The following is a 13797-nucleotide window of genomic DNA, read 5'->3' as shown; positions in this document are numbered from 1 at the left end:
GACAAGTGAGCAGTGTGGGGATGTTTCAAAGACTTGTTTCTTTCAAGAGGAGGAATTGTTTGGTGTCGGAGCGGAGGGCATTCTGTGGCTACTTACTTCCTGGAACAAGTGGGTCGGTGGGCGCCTTTATGGCATGGACCCTCAGAAGATGACTGTCCTGCTAGGCTGTTTCTCGTTTTCTAGGAAAAAAAATATTTTTAATGTTGAAAATGTGTTTTAGTTAAACACCAACAGCATGAGAAGTTTCTGTAAACCTGACTCATGTAATAAAGGTAATAAAATTACTGAAGTCACATCTCATAATTTCATGAGGAACTTAAAATGTATTTTCAGTGTGCTTGTATAGACACTTAGGAAACGGGGGCGTGGTGCTCTGCACGTTGTAATACATCCATTATGTATTATGCATATTTTATAGTAGACCGTGAACTTGCTGGTACTTGTGGTTAAGAATTATTGGAGAGCACTTCTGATTCTTGGAAGCAGGAGCAGTGTGCTGACCTTTTGTTTTTAATTAAGTGTTACAGTCTCCCTTTCTCTTTTAGGATGTTTCTGCTCTTTCTGTCTTTGCTGTTTTGGGTCAGGGTTTAAATTTCCTTTTTACTTACACCAGCACTTTCTGAATCTTGTGGATGGGATATTATTTCTTATATTTTTCAACGGCTTCTTTTTCTTTAAGCATTTCAAGTATAGTTCCTTCTGTTCTGCATCTGGTAATACCAGGTTTGGAGGACCTTCAGACTTCGTCATTTATCGTTTCCTCTAATTCTAACCTGTGAGGGCTTAATCCCTTCTGTGTTTTAGAGACTCTGGACACTAAGTTCTTGCTTCGTGGGCCTCTCTCGGTGGGCACCTAGTGAGAGTCCCTCCTAAATACAGGATGCCCAGTTAAGTTTGAATTGGGAGAAACAATGATGCTCTTTTGGTGTGCGTATGCCCCTGACATTTCATTCACCCGGGCATCTGACGCTGTTCGGTAGCTCTGGCCTCCTCGCTCCCGTGAGGACAGTTTGCTACTGCCAGCCCCGAGACTCCTGACCTGCAGGGGCTCCAGGCCCCCGAGGTGGTGAGACTGGAACCCCCACCCCCGTGCGAGGACAGACCGTGGCCACGGATTCTCCAGGTGGCAGCTGAGGTCTCCTTGCAGTGTGGGGGCTCCCTTCCCTTCTGCCTTCCACGGAGGGTGCTGCCCTCCAGGAGCTGTGCTTCGGTAAGGAAGCCCCTCCCCATGCCCCACCTTGCACGGACCGACGCAAGGACCAGCGGCTTTGCCTTCCGTCTCCCGGCAGCTCTTCCCACGTCCCCAGGGCCACGGAGGCTCAGCTCGCCACTCTGGTTTTCAACCTGCTCTTCATTTCTAGCCCCTTGTGATTTCTTGCAGAGCTCAGCAATGCATTTAAAAGCATTTCTAGAGGTTTTATATCAAGGGCTTTCTCAGGGCTTTGGGGCTGTTATTTTGCTGGGAAGGGAAAGCCTCTCTGAAAGCCGGTTCGGGTGCTGGTTCTGCCTGTATCCATGTTAGAGAGGATCTGAGCTGGAAGCTCTATGTCTCTCCAGGCTCAATAGGTGTTTGCTCAGTGAACCCGCAGGATAGAGAATTCATTAAGTCCCCGAACCTGAAGGCAAGAAAGGAAATGTGGCTGATGAAAAACTGTCTCCTGTTAGCATCGGAGAGTCCTGTCCAGGAGACATAGTCAGACGTCGTGTGGGAACTAAGATATTTCTAGGAGTGACAGTCTACCCCTGACACTTGCTGCTAAGCCTAACACTGCCTCCACCCCCCAGAACTGTCACCTCCCCATTTTACGTTTACTCCCTGTCCCTCGGCAAGTATTTGTTGTTCCAGGCACTGTTCTCAGTATTGGGGCCACATCAGGGACTACAACAGTCTTGCTGTCAAGGAGCTTGCATCCTGGTTGGGGAAGGAGGGACAGGCGATAAACTAATACACAGCGGGGCATCGAAGTGCTGCAGGTGGGAGGTGTGCTGCAGAGGGGTGACCCAGCCGCACCTGCAGGCAGGGCTTCGGAGGTGGAGGCAGTCTAGGAATAGAAGAGCCCACCGTGGTGAAATGAGGGGATGGGGCGGCAGGCAGGGCTGGAGGTGAGCTCGGAACCTAGCAGGGCATGATGAGAGGGGGCTGTAGGGAGTGCCGTGAAGCCTGGGTTGACGTTTTCATGAGACTGCAAGCCAGTGCGCTGTTTTGAGAGAGAGAGCATCTGAATTATGTGCGGGAAGGATTGCTCTGCTTGCCAGGTTGGGTTCTGAGGGTGGGGGCAGAGAAATGGGGGGGTGTTTGGGGAGTCTGCGTGAGAGGCGGGGGGGGTAGGGAACGTGGCTCTGACCCCCCGGGGCAAGCTGCGTTCCCTTACCCAAGAGCCCCTGTATATGGTGCCAGTGTTGCCTTTTCCCGGGAGTCAGATCTGTTCTTATGTTCAGGTTTACAGCTAAATAGCAATTGCGGAGGGTTCCAACAGGAGGGTGCTCGAGGGAGGGATGCGGCTGCAGGGGTGGGGACGGTGCCTCGGCCGGCGCTGCGTGTGCTGTTTGTCTCACTGCTTTCCTTCTAGACCTGTGGTGGGTTACAGGGCTGGGAGCAAGTGTAGACACACTAGAAGCTGTACTCTAAAGTGGACAGGGCGTGAGGTGCAAGCGGGGCTGACGGATCACGGGGGTTTGTAAGAGCAGATGCTGCTTGTTCGGACGGTGGCTTTCATCGTGGGGCCTCAGGCACTTAATCATGGACACCTGTTATTGACCCTATGTTCACTGAATTCACTGATGAACTGGATGAACCCAGAAAGGGTGGCTCACTAGAGAACTTTCCAGGGGACACCCTGACGCCCCAGACGCCTGTCCGCCCTGTCTGCACGCTGGAGTGGCGCTTGGGTCTAACCCGCGTGTCGGCCACGTCCTGGTTGTCAGTGGCACTCCCCGCAGTGGCCGTCCCAGGCTTATAGAGCATGAGGACCTCTGGGAACACAGGGCGCCCCCCCCGCCAGCCTTTTACACCTGCCCCCATGCTTTATTTCAGCCTCCTTGTCAGAGAAAGACTCTGCCGCTTTCATGACATTTAATTAGATTCTGCAGTGACAGTGACAAGTGCCGTCGGCATAGCTGTTTGAACCGACTGCTGACCCATTTGACGCGGGGGGCTTGGCGGGGAGCAGAAGTGCCGGGGCCACCAGAGCAGCTGCCCCTTCCTCCTCCGCCTCAGTGTGCCAGCCTGGGGCCTGGGCCGGTGGGCCGGTGGGTGGCAGGCCTTCCTCCTGCACACTGTGCCAGAGCTGCCGCAGGAGGGGGACGGAGGGGTGGGTGAAGCAGGCGAAGCAGAGGAGCTCCTAGAGCCGCAGGCCCTGCCGCCCCCGGTCCCTGTGGCCGCCAGCCCGGCTCCTGTTTACGTGCCGTGGGCAGGTCAGGGCGGTGCAGGCTGCTGGACCTTGAGGGGAGAGTTGGGATAGAGTGGTGGAAGTAGGCTTTCCCATATTTGGTTGGGCCGTTGTTTTATTTTGAAAGGCTGAGACGTTCTCAGCCTGTTTATAGGACGAGAGCCCGTAGGAAGCGAGGGAGAAGGTGCAGGAGGGCCAGAGGTTGCGGGGACCCGGAACGGATCCGGGCGCACCAGGCGGGTGGGGCCCCCCCCCGGAGGAGTCCCACAGTGCTCCCACAGGGCCGGCCCGCTCCTGCGGGAGGAGCCACCAAGAGGGGAACGGAGCCCCACTCCATGAGACCAGGGTGGAGCAGGCACTTGTTGCGTCAGAGACACGCCCCGCTGGAGAGAAGCTGCCGGCGGGGGAGCGTGGGGCCCCGCAAGCTCAGGCCAGCACCCGGCGCTCACACCAGCCTGAACGTGGCTGCTGGTTCCACAGCCTCTTGTCCCTGAGTGAACCTCCCTGGCGCTCCTTCCAGCCGCAGGTGTAGAGGGTAGATTGTGGCTCTTTGACTTCCCGCAGTTACATTTGCATGCGTGTTTAGTGTGGTGTCCACATGTGATGTGATAGCTGATGAGTCTCGGGATAGTTTCCCAGAAGATGCCGTGACGAGCTGTTACAGGTAACAATCTGCGGCTACGGAACGTTCTTGGTGTCACATTTGCGCGGTGGTGTGTGTCCCTGTGGATCCTGTCGCCTGTGTGGCTTCTCTTGGAAGCCAGTCAGTGGGGACGACGGGAGGGCAGTGCTCACCCTCCCACACAGTGGCCGTGGAGGCGACCCCCGTGGACTCTGGACCCCTGCCCCGTAGCTGGCCTGCCTCAGTGTGTTCGGAGGGTCAGCTTGAAGGAAAGCAGGCCCGTGGTGGCCAGCTGTGTCCAGCTGCCTGACTTGGGTCCCCCAACCTAAGCCTCCCTCAGCTGAGGGAGACCCTTGGGGTGAACATTCCCACTTCCTCCCATGGCTGGGCAGACTCTGTGGCACCGGGGCCTGCGTCTGGGCGGTGTCCAGGTCACAGGGTTCATTTTGCTTCTTGGGGTTTCATGATTTTGACTTTTGCTTGTCCTCATAGAATCTGAGGTGCCATTTGTCCTTGGGCACAGCAGTCTTACACCCCTAAAAGTGGCCCGTGTCTCAGGAGCTGATGGACTGGGGGCTCAGCTCTGTGTTTCCTTCCTGCTCTGACGGCCTGGAGTCAGGCACCCAGGTTCCCGCTGAGCACCGAGGATGGAGTTTGTGCAGCCGGGGTGTGGCGGGGCCGCCGCTCACTGCAGAGCAGCCTGTCGCTGGGAACTCTCCTGTGCCAGTGTCCATCTGGTGCCCCTTCACTGCACGCCCAGCGCAGATACTGTGCGGAGGACTCAGGGGCAGACCCGGTTCCTGTGCCCTGTGGGCTCGCCCACCAGTGGGAACCACACACACGTGAGCACAGCACATGGTGTAGTTCCCAAATTCATGGTAGGGATTCAAGTGTCAGATGCCAAGAATCTCGAGATTCACAAGATGATGGTTTGCCAAGTAGAAGAGGGGCCTCCCCCCGTTTTGGGGGAGAAGGAGCAACATTTGTGAAGGCTAGAGGCAGGGTGGCTGGTTTGGGGGTACCGAGTCACGTATTATGTGAAAGAAAAGAAGACGTAGAAAGGACTTTTATCAGTCCTAAATTTATGATGATCTGTGGGCTTTATTTGGGATTAGTCATTGATTACAAGAAATCCTCTGAGGTGAAACAGTGGGGCTCAGAGGTTAGTTAGCTCAGGGTAGCACCCTAACGAGGGAAGATGTGGAGGACAGAAGTTTGGGGTGATGGTTCGGAAGACGTTGTCCTGGCCGGTGAGGGCTTTCTGTTGGCAAGTAGCAGGGACGCAGCATGGGCTACATTCTTGGAGGGCCTTGATGCCCTCGTGCTGGTTGGCAGTAAGGAGGAGAGGACCTCTGGAGGGCTGGCTAGGATGGAGGTGGGGTGCATAGGACAAGGGGACCTGGGGCAGGGGTGAGAGTAGAGAGGCAGGGCTGACGGGGCAGCTGTGCACAAGGACAGCTAATTTCGAGTGTTGGCGTATGGGCCTCAAGCTGCTGCCACAGGAAGGCCGGGTTGTTCTTCCCAAGTGTGAGTGAGCCGCCAGGCGCAGAGAGGCTGTCTGAGCTGGAGGCCAGAACGTTCCCTGGAGGGCACATACCGGCTCCAGCCCGTTGCAGCCCCTTGTGCAGAGCAGCAGAGGGGTTGCTGGGGCGGGCGCCGTGCACGCCTGGGTTCGGGGTCCGTGCGTGACAGCGTGGGGGGTGAGCATTTCCTGCTTAGCTGTGTTGGTGACCTAGGGGTGCAGACGAGTGAAGACAGGCCTTTTCAGGACAGAAAGGATCTAAGATTCCATATGAGTAGGATTTGTAAATTTTGGTTTTGTGTTGTTGATCCTGTGACCTGGGTGTCTGTTCCGCTCTCTCGCTGCTCTGGCCGGAGTCAGGGTGGCTTTCATGTGCCCATCATACTCCATGTGACTGCATGGGCAGTCTTAGGTTTCTCCCGAAGGGACGTTTGCAGAGGGACACGAGTGTCTGGACTCTCAGAATATTTACCCATGCGTTTCCCATTCACTCGGCCCCCTTTCTGTCATTGGAATGGACCCGTGAACACTCCCGTGAACGCTCATGTTGCAGAGCAGCCTGCTAATTTTTTAAGTCATTTTTCAAACACTGTATTGGGTCACTTTTTATTTCTGTGCAGTCCCGTGAATTGGTTTCTGCTTTAGCGATTCGGTGTCTTCAATTTAGGGAGGCCAGATGCTGTTAAGATACTGAGCTCCCTCCACAAATCCGATTGTGTCCGAGACAGTTGCCAGGACAGCAGCGTCTTCGCTTTCTCTCCTGCTATTCTTATTTCTTTACTGTCTCAAGTTGTTTTTGTCTCAGCACCAAGTTAGCGTTGTCTAGAATAGCGATGCTTCGTAGCTGGAATATGTTAACGCCGTGTGCTCTTGCCTCTGGGGGGTTCGCTTGGATAAAGACAGACTTGCAGTGGACGGGACGCCTCGGGGCCAGCTGACCTCAACCTGCTGACGGAGAAAGCTTCCTAGATTCCCCTTGACGTTCAGGCCTCAGGACTTAATTTGGTACCTGCTTTTTGTGTTAAGTTATGGACTCTCCGTTTAGAAGTCGTTCAGTCGAGTGTGAGGGGACGTGTGTGGCGTCTGCAGTTGCCCTTCACTCGCGGGGCCGGAGGACACGCTCGTGTGCGCTGCTTCTGCAGCTCTTCGTGGCGCGCGGGACTGAGACTCGTCGGTCCGCGCTCCCCGTTGTTTAGCTTCCTGCGTGTGGAAGACAACCTGCGTCCCCTGGGCAGGAAAGTCAGTGTGAGACACGGACTTCTCACCGGGTGCCCTGGGCCGAGTGTGGCTGCAGATTATCACGTGCTGTCTGGGGCTCTGCTCGTGCCAAGTCACAGGGTGACGTCCTCGCAAACGACCTGACAAACCACGGGTGCCCACGTTTTGTGGTGGGTGCCCACGTTTTGCGGTGTGTGCCCTCAGTTCTTCTGTTTGAGAATTTCTAGAAAGAGTACTGTTCAGGTATTTAAACAAGGGCTTGAGTTAGCTTTTCCACTCACAGCTAATACGAGTCATTTAAAATGTGTACGATACTGTGATTCGTATGGCAATGGATTTGGCAGCTAAATATGGATGTATTTGTAACAGACCATGGTGTTTGTGCTAAAAATAGAAGACACTTATTCTTAAAAAGAGGGCTTTTGAAAACTGTCTTTGATAAGACAAGATTGGGGGGTTGATTTCAGAGTTTTTAGACTTGATTTATGCTTAGCAATAATGGAAAATTGGGGAAATTGTATATCATAGAAGTGACTTTACTAAAAAATTTCTATAATGTTCTTTAAAATTAATGAAAAATTCTTAGAGCTCATTATCATTTATATGCAATAATGGCTAACAGAAGTTGGAAGTTGGAATCCCCAAGTCACTCCAGACTTTCTTAGCCGTTTGCGCTCCTCAGAGCATCTGGAGAGAGCAGAGTCTGTTGTACCTGATACAGCCCACTTCCTACTCCCAGTGGGGTGAAACCGATCCAAAACAGGAAGGGCTTCATTTGATCCTTTTTAAAAAACTCACCTTTTTACAGTCCCATAACAAAGGACTTGGTGCTGGAATTAACACATCTATTTTAGTTCTCCAGGAGAGCTCGGCTAAGGAACGGTGAGCTCCCGTGAGCAGCCCTGACACACCTGCCTGGAGCCAGAAGTTCTCCAGCGGGACTTTGCAGTCAACCTGAAATGGGGTGGGAGACCCTGAGGGCCCACCCCCCCCAGGCCAGCGTGGAGTGGGGGCCGGGCCCTGAACACACCAGGCGCCTCACAGCTAGAAACTGGAGAGCAGAGCTCCAGACGGACGGACTGGGGGGCAAATGGAACATTGGGGGGAAGGAATGGAATTCAGTAAAAATGAAGGCAGCGTGCGGGTGAGACGGACAAAGCTTTTACGTCATTTTCCAAAGGTATCGCACACTAGGTATTGCGGTTTCATTCACTCTGTGTACGGTGTTGTGGAAGATATTCCTGGGCTTGAGACTTGAGGGTCCAGCCTGCCGCCTGCAGCTAGGTGGCACGGGCAGGTCACTTGACATCTTTGCAAGGGGAGACAGCACCCACCTGCCCCTCGTGGCGCCTGCGCGTGTGAGGCGGGGCTGGTGGTGGGATTAGGTGACTGCCCGCTCTCACTGACAAGCAGGCAAGTGACTGCACTGGGCACCGAGAGGAGAGACGAGGGAAGAGAGGACAGTCACCCTGTCAGCGTCAGGGGGCTCCTGGAGGAAGCGGCAGGAGCTGGGCAGGAAGAACTGGCCATGGGAAGCGTCCCCAGAAGAGCAAGGGGCGAAGACGAGGCAGAGGCTGGAATAGCCGGTCACCTGCTCGCTCAGGGAGGACTGCCTGGGGAAGCTTGAGAACCCGCTGCTCAGCCAATGGGGGGGTCTGTGCCAGCGCAGGGGCTGGCTGCCCCCTGAGGGCTGTTTCCTGAGGGCATCCTGCCGCCTGTCCTAGGACTCCCCGGACGCTCTTCCCCGGCGCGATTTCTGACCAGGCGGCGGTTTTTGCCGCACGTCTCCGCAGAGGACGGAGCTGGCTAGTGAGCGGGGCTGCGAGAGCCGGCGGCCGTCTCGGCAAGACCCAGAGCACTGGCCCGAGGGGGCCGTGCGGGAGCGAGTGGCTCGGCGGCCTTTGCCCCTGCCCTCTGGCCCTGGGAGCGGGGCTTCCCTGGGTAGGGGCGAGGGCTCCTCGAGCGGGGGACCTGCTGTTTCTCACCTCACACTTCAACCCTGTAGCAAGTGAGGTTCAGATTTACATCTTTTCTCTTTTCCTGGCTTCTTTTGGCTTAATTGATCATCTTCTTCTGTTTTATTTCTGCTGCTGACTCATTAACTGCACCTTTTGGTTTCACCGTTCACGACTGGTCTGGGCTGACAGCGCGTGCCTGTCCCTCACCAGGGTCTGCTCACGCGCAGCCAGCCACATCCCGCCAGCCCACGCACGGCAGGCTGACTTCTGTCCAGCTCCCCTGGCCTGTGCCACGGTCAGTTACCTTTAAAACGAGCTAAGGTGTTTTTGTGACCTTTCGCCCTGGCTCATAGCTGTGCTGTGTGGTGCGCTGTCTGTGCAGGCCCAGGCCTCCGTGTGGCGGCTCTCGGGGGGCCCGAGTCACCCCCTGTGGTAGCTGCTCCCACCGCCTGGGTCTGCCGGCAACGCATCGTTAGCTCTTGCTCGACGAAGATACCCGTACTTCGGTTGGTTTTCGGAGATGGCGTTACCCAGTGTAGACTTCTGAGTTGGCCGCTCATTTCCTCCGACACCCTGAGACCCCCCGGACCCCTGGCCGCACGGCTTCTGTGGACAGGCGTGAAGTCCTGCTGTGTGCCATCCTTGTGCCAGAGGGACCTGTTCTCTCTGGCTGCTTTTGAGACTCTCTCTCCATCTCTTTATCACTACTTCCCCGCCACCTGGTGACCACATGCTTCCGGGTGGTTTTCTTTGTGCTTCTCCTGCTTGGGGTTCACGGAGCGTCTCCGGTGTGAGCAGTCCATCATTTCCATATTGTTTGTAACATGTTTAGTCATGATTTCTCCAGGTGTTGTTTCTTTTTCCCTTCTGGGGACTCTTGATAGTTCATGAGCCACAGGTCACTGAGACTCCATCCGTTTGTTTTTGGCCTTTTCGTCGTCTCTCTCTTTTCTCTTGAATAGTTTCTGTTGTCCTGTCTTCAAGTTCACAGATGTTTTCTCGTGTTTATATAATGTGCTATTAGTTCCATTGTGTTTGGGTCCTCCAAGAAAGGCAGCTGAGATAGGGTCAGATGTTGAGGAGACTTTGGGGAAACACCTGTGAAGGGTCAAGGGGAGAGATGTGAGGTGCAGGGGAGCCCGTAGTCCTCGGCGCCGTGTGACGTCTGGGACAGGAGAGGGAGGGAGGCAGCATGGCATAGCAGCGGTGCAGGTGGATGTGGCCAGGCTGGTGGGGTGGCCCCGGGCCGGCGGGGTCCCGTGTCCTGCAGGCGGGTGCCTTCCGTGGGGCGTGGCCCAGCGTGCCCGGGGGTGGACACGGGCAGAGCAGGTGCTCTGGGCAGGTCAGCTGCATACTGCTGTGGCTGCCACACCCATCCGGTGGCATTTTATTTCAGAAGTCTTGTTTTTTGTTTTTTGTTTTTAACTTTAGAAGTTTTGTTTCTTTTTATGTTTTCTGGTTTTCTTTTCTTTCTTTTTTTTTTTTTTAAAGATTTTATTTATTTATTTGAGAGAGAGAATGAGAGAGAGCATGAGAAGGGGGAGGGTCAGAGGGAGAAGCAGACCCCCTGCCGAGCAGGGAGCCCGATGCGGGACTTGATCCTGGGACTCCAGGATCACGACCCGAGCCGAAGGCAGTCGCCCAACCGACTGAGCCACCCAGGCGCCCTCTGGTTTTCTTATTAGTTTCACTTTTCACTTAATTCCCTGAGCATACTGAATCTTTTTATAATAGCTGTCTCAGCGGTCTTATTTTCTAATTCATCATCTTCGTTACCTCCGAGTCGGCTTGATCTCTTCTCCCCTGGATACGGGTTACATTTTTCTCTTTCCAGGGCTGGAGACTTTACAGTGGTCGCTGTCCATTGTGAGGTCTCTGTTTTTGTGTACTTGATCTTGTTTCGTTCCTTTGAGGAGCATTAGAGTGTGTACTCTGGCAGGCAGCTAAGATACATGGAAATCAGCTTAAGCCTTTGGCGCCTGGTATCTTAGCTTTCTGGTGAGTCTTGGGCAGCCTGACTTGTAGGGAAGGGTTAGCCTGGTACCCGGGTGTGCGGTGAGCCCTGGCTGCTGGGAGCTCAGTCCCTCAGCCCTAGGGGAGCACTCAGCAGCCCCCAGGAATGCTCTTTCCTCTAGGGTCCTCTGCCCGCCTCCGTGACATCACCCGACACGTGCAGGGTCGTGTGCAGCCACAGACCAGGTGCGTCCCCGTCAGTTTGACAGGCCTCCTTTTCTGCCCACGGCCCTCTAGCTCTCCGCCCACGGATGCTAGCTAGCCTGACCTGTTTGTCCAGTGTCCGTGGTCGGGGAAGCTGTGGCCGGTACGTGGCGTGGGTTGGTCGGGTGGCCCTCACGTGGCCCGTCCCCAGCAGCAGAGCTGCAGCCAGGGCTGCTGGGGTCCAGGTGGGCTGCGGTCAGTGCGGCTGCTCCTGCAGGCCGTGCTCTGCACTGTCTTGTCGCCCTCACTGCCCGGCCTGCCCTCTAAGCCGTTTCCTCCTCTCCGCTGACCACGTCCTGTCTGTACCTGAAGCCTCTGGTCCTGTGGGTCAGGCCCGGTTTCTCCCTCCTCCAGCGCCTCCGCTTTCTGACTAGCTTTACATACTCTGTATTTCATGAGGTTAGAGAAAATGGGATTTATCCGTGCCCCTCAAGACCACTAGGACACGGTGGGCTTCATGGGTAGAGGAACTCAGAGTTTTTGCCCAGGAGAATGAGTGAATGTGTGTAATGTACTCTCAGCTGGGTCTGTCCAAGCCCCCGGCATGGGAAGCTCTGTGGAGCGTCCCCGCTGTGTGCGAGAGCGAGGCGGCTGGGAGCAGCCTCGAGTGTCACCTCCTCACAGCACAGATCCCAGCCCGGCTTGTACCACCTTTGCATACAAAAGGTACCTGTTTCTGCCGCCTCTGAAGCCTCCCCTGGAGCTGCCTGGCTCACTTGTCCCCTGGTCCCCTCGTCGCCGTGGTCACTTTCTCTTAGGGCAGCGGACAGCATGGTTTTTTAAGATGAGCCAGAGAATAAATAGCTGAGCTTTGCAGGCCCCGCCCCCTCCGTCACAAGGACGCAGTTCTGCCCGGGCGGAGTGCAAGCAAGCGGCGGGACGAGCCCTGGCGAACTTGTTTGTACAGAACAGTTGTCAGCCGGATTTGGTCTGCGGGCCGTAGTTTGCCTACCCTGCACTAGGCAGTAAATAACAAGGGAATGTGGGAGCCCTGACTCACCCACACAGTGTGAGCGGAGCGTCATCATCTGGACCAGGGTCTTGTGCATATTAAATTAAAACCCATTCTGATTGCTGTGTCAGCATCTGTTGTTTATTTTCTCCTTAAGTAAGCAGTTCCAGTTCTACAAGTTCACCTTAAGCACATAAATCTGGAGGGGCACATCGAAGGGTTATTTCTCATCAGGAGCGCTCAGAGCAGGGGTTGGCCACTTGGGTGGTGATGGGCCCACAGGTGCGTGCATGGGCCAGAGGGGCTGGTGGCCTAGAGGGTCGGGGCGGACTCAGAGCCGGAGGACATGGGTTTGCAGTCCAGCTCCATGGACATTCTAGCTGTTGACCTGGACAAGCTACTCAGCCTTTCTTTTGTGGAAAAAAAGAAAGAAAGAAAGAACTCCGTGTGCTAGAAAATACCAAACGTCTGAAGAGCATGCAATTAGCACTAACTGACCTTCCTTGTCCCCCAGCCCCTGGCCCCTGCGAGGCAGCCCTGCGAGAAGTTCCTTCTGCATGTACCCTCCCAGGGGTGGCGGGCCAGCAGTGTGTGTGTGTGCGTGCGTGTGCGTGCATGGCTGGGGCGTGCCCAGGAAGCTGTCGCGTGCTACTTACCAGGAGGGTCAGGGATATCACAGTTTCCACAGTTGTAAATGTTAGTTGAAATTAGGCATGACCTTTGACACACAGATTTTGCACAATTAAATAATCTGGGGAAATTGGGAATGCTTTTGCAAACACTGTGGTGCCCTGACTCTTTTCGTCTGTCCTGTGCCAGCAGGAGGAGACTTGACCCTGGGGAGCAAGCTGCTGTGCATCCAGGCTCCTGGTCTCTGGGCTGCGGGGCTGCATGCCTCCCCCACAACCATCAGGGGGTCCGCGCAGGGGGACCCCGGGGGGAAGCCCAACCTCATGCCCCTCCAGGAGAGCAGTGGCCTCTCTGGGCGGCCCCCTGGCGCAGACTGCTGGGCTCATGGGGCGTGGGGCCCACTCAGCACGAAGAGCCCCAGGTGGGCCAGCTCACCACCATTTTGGGCACAGGGCAGCTTGGCCACCCCCTGGACGAGAGCTTTGAATATGCATCTTTGCGGTTTGCAGTTTTTCTCTTTAGTAAACTCACTCTTCGACTTTTAATGGAAAATGGGGAAGGTGGGGAGACAGCCTCCTGAAAGTATTAGACTGGGCACGGTGCCGCCAAGTCAGATGTCTGGCGCCGTTGTCCTCGGGTGCTGTGTGCCATGTGGGACTTCGGACAGGGAGCTGGATGGCCTTGGTCGTCCTCCTTCCTCCCTTCCCTGTGTGCCTGCAGCCACGCCCAGGCCACTTCAGTGTGTGCACCCCTCCTCCTCCTCCTTCTTCCCGTCCCTGTCCTCCCTCCTCCTGCTCCTCCCCCTTCCTTCCCCCCCCTTTCTCCTTCCCCCTCTTCCCCACCCCTCCTCCTCCTTCCTCCCCATCCTCCCCCTCCCCCACTCCCCTGCTTCTCCTCTAAACACTTCATAAGTAACCGTTGATGTAATATCTTCACAGAGCTTTTGAATGAAAACCTGTAGGTAGTGAAGAGGGGGCCTTCCACTAGTCAGAATTTCTTCTGAAATATTTTCCTGTGCAAGAAGGAAAAAATTAAGATTAGAAGTAAGTTCAGCTGGGAGAACCAAAAAACACAAGCTAGAATATTTGTGGCTTGAATAAACTAGGTGGTTATTTCTCCTGCACAAGGCTGGAGGCCCGTGCCCTGGAGGCACCTGGCAGCCCCGTCCCACAGAGCTCCCCCAGCTAGCGCCGCGCTCACCGGGGGTGGCCCTTGTCTGTGTGGGCGGCCGGCATCCACCTTCTGGGGAACTGGTGGAGGGAAGGAGGAAGAGTAGGAGGTACGGGGCG

General features: G+C 55.4%; 1 protein-coding gene across 6 annotated transcripts in view; it reads left to right on the top strand.

Annotated features, from left to right (window-relative positions):
* The window catches only part of NDUFA10 (NADH:ubiquinone oxidoreductase subunit A10), a 116932-nt gene that overhangs the window by 35953 nt on the left and 67182 nt on the right, over window positions 1-13797 (top strand). Inside the window, exon 10 of one of the 6 annotated variants that reach the window (XM_064587389.1) lies at window positions 11174-12308. The exons of the other annotated variants lie outside the window; for them this stretch is intronic. Coding sequence (XP_064443459.1) covers window positions 11174-11215 — 42 coding nt within the window. The 3' untranslated portion in view covers window positions 11216-12308. Of the gene's footprint in view, window positions 1-11173; window positions 12309-13797 lie in introns of those variants that run through there. 6 annotated transcript variants of the gene reach the window in all.

This window comes from Mirounga angustirostris, unplaced genomic scaffold, assembly GCF_029215605.1.
Source record: "Mirounga angustirostris isolate CCGP_5_RB_7025 unplaced genomic scaffold, mMirAng1.0.hap1 SCAF_3, whole genome shotgun sequence".
In the NCBI taxonomy this organism is placed as follows: Eukaryota; Metazoa; Chordata; class Mammalia; order Carnivora; family Phocidae; genus Mirounga; species Mirounga angustirostris.
Note: the sequence above shows the minus strand (reverse complement) of the source record. Positions and strands in the feature narration are given on the sequence as shown.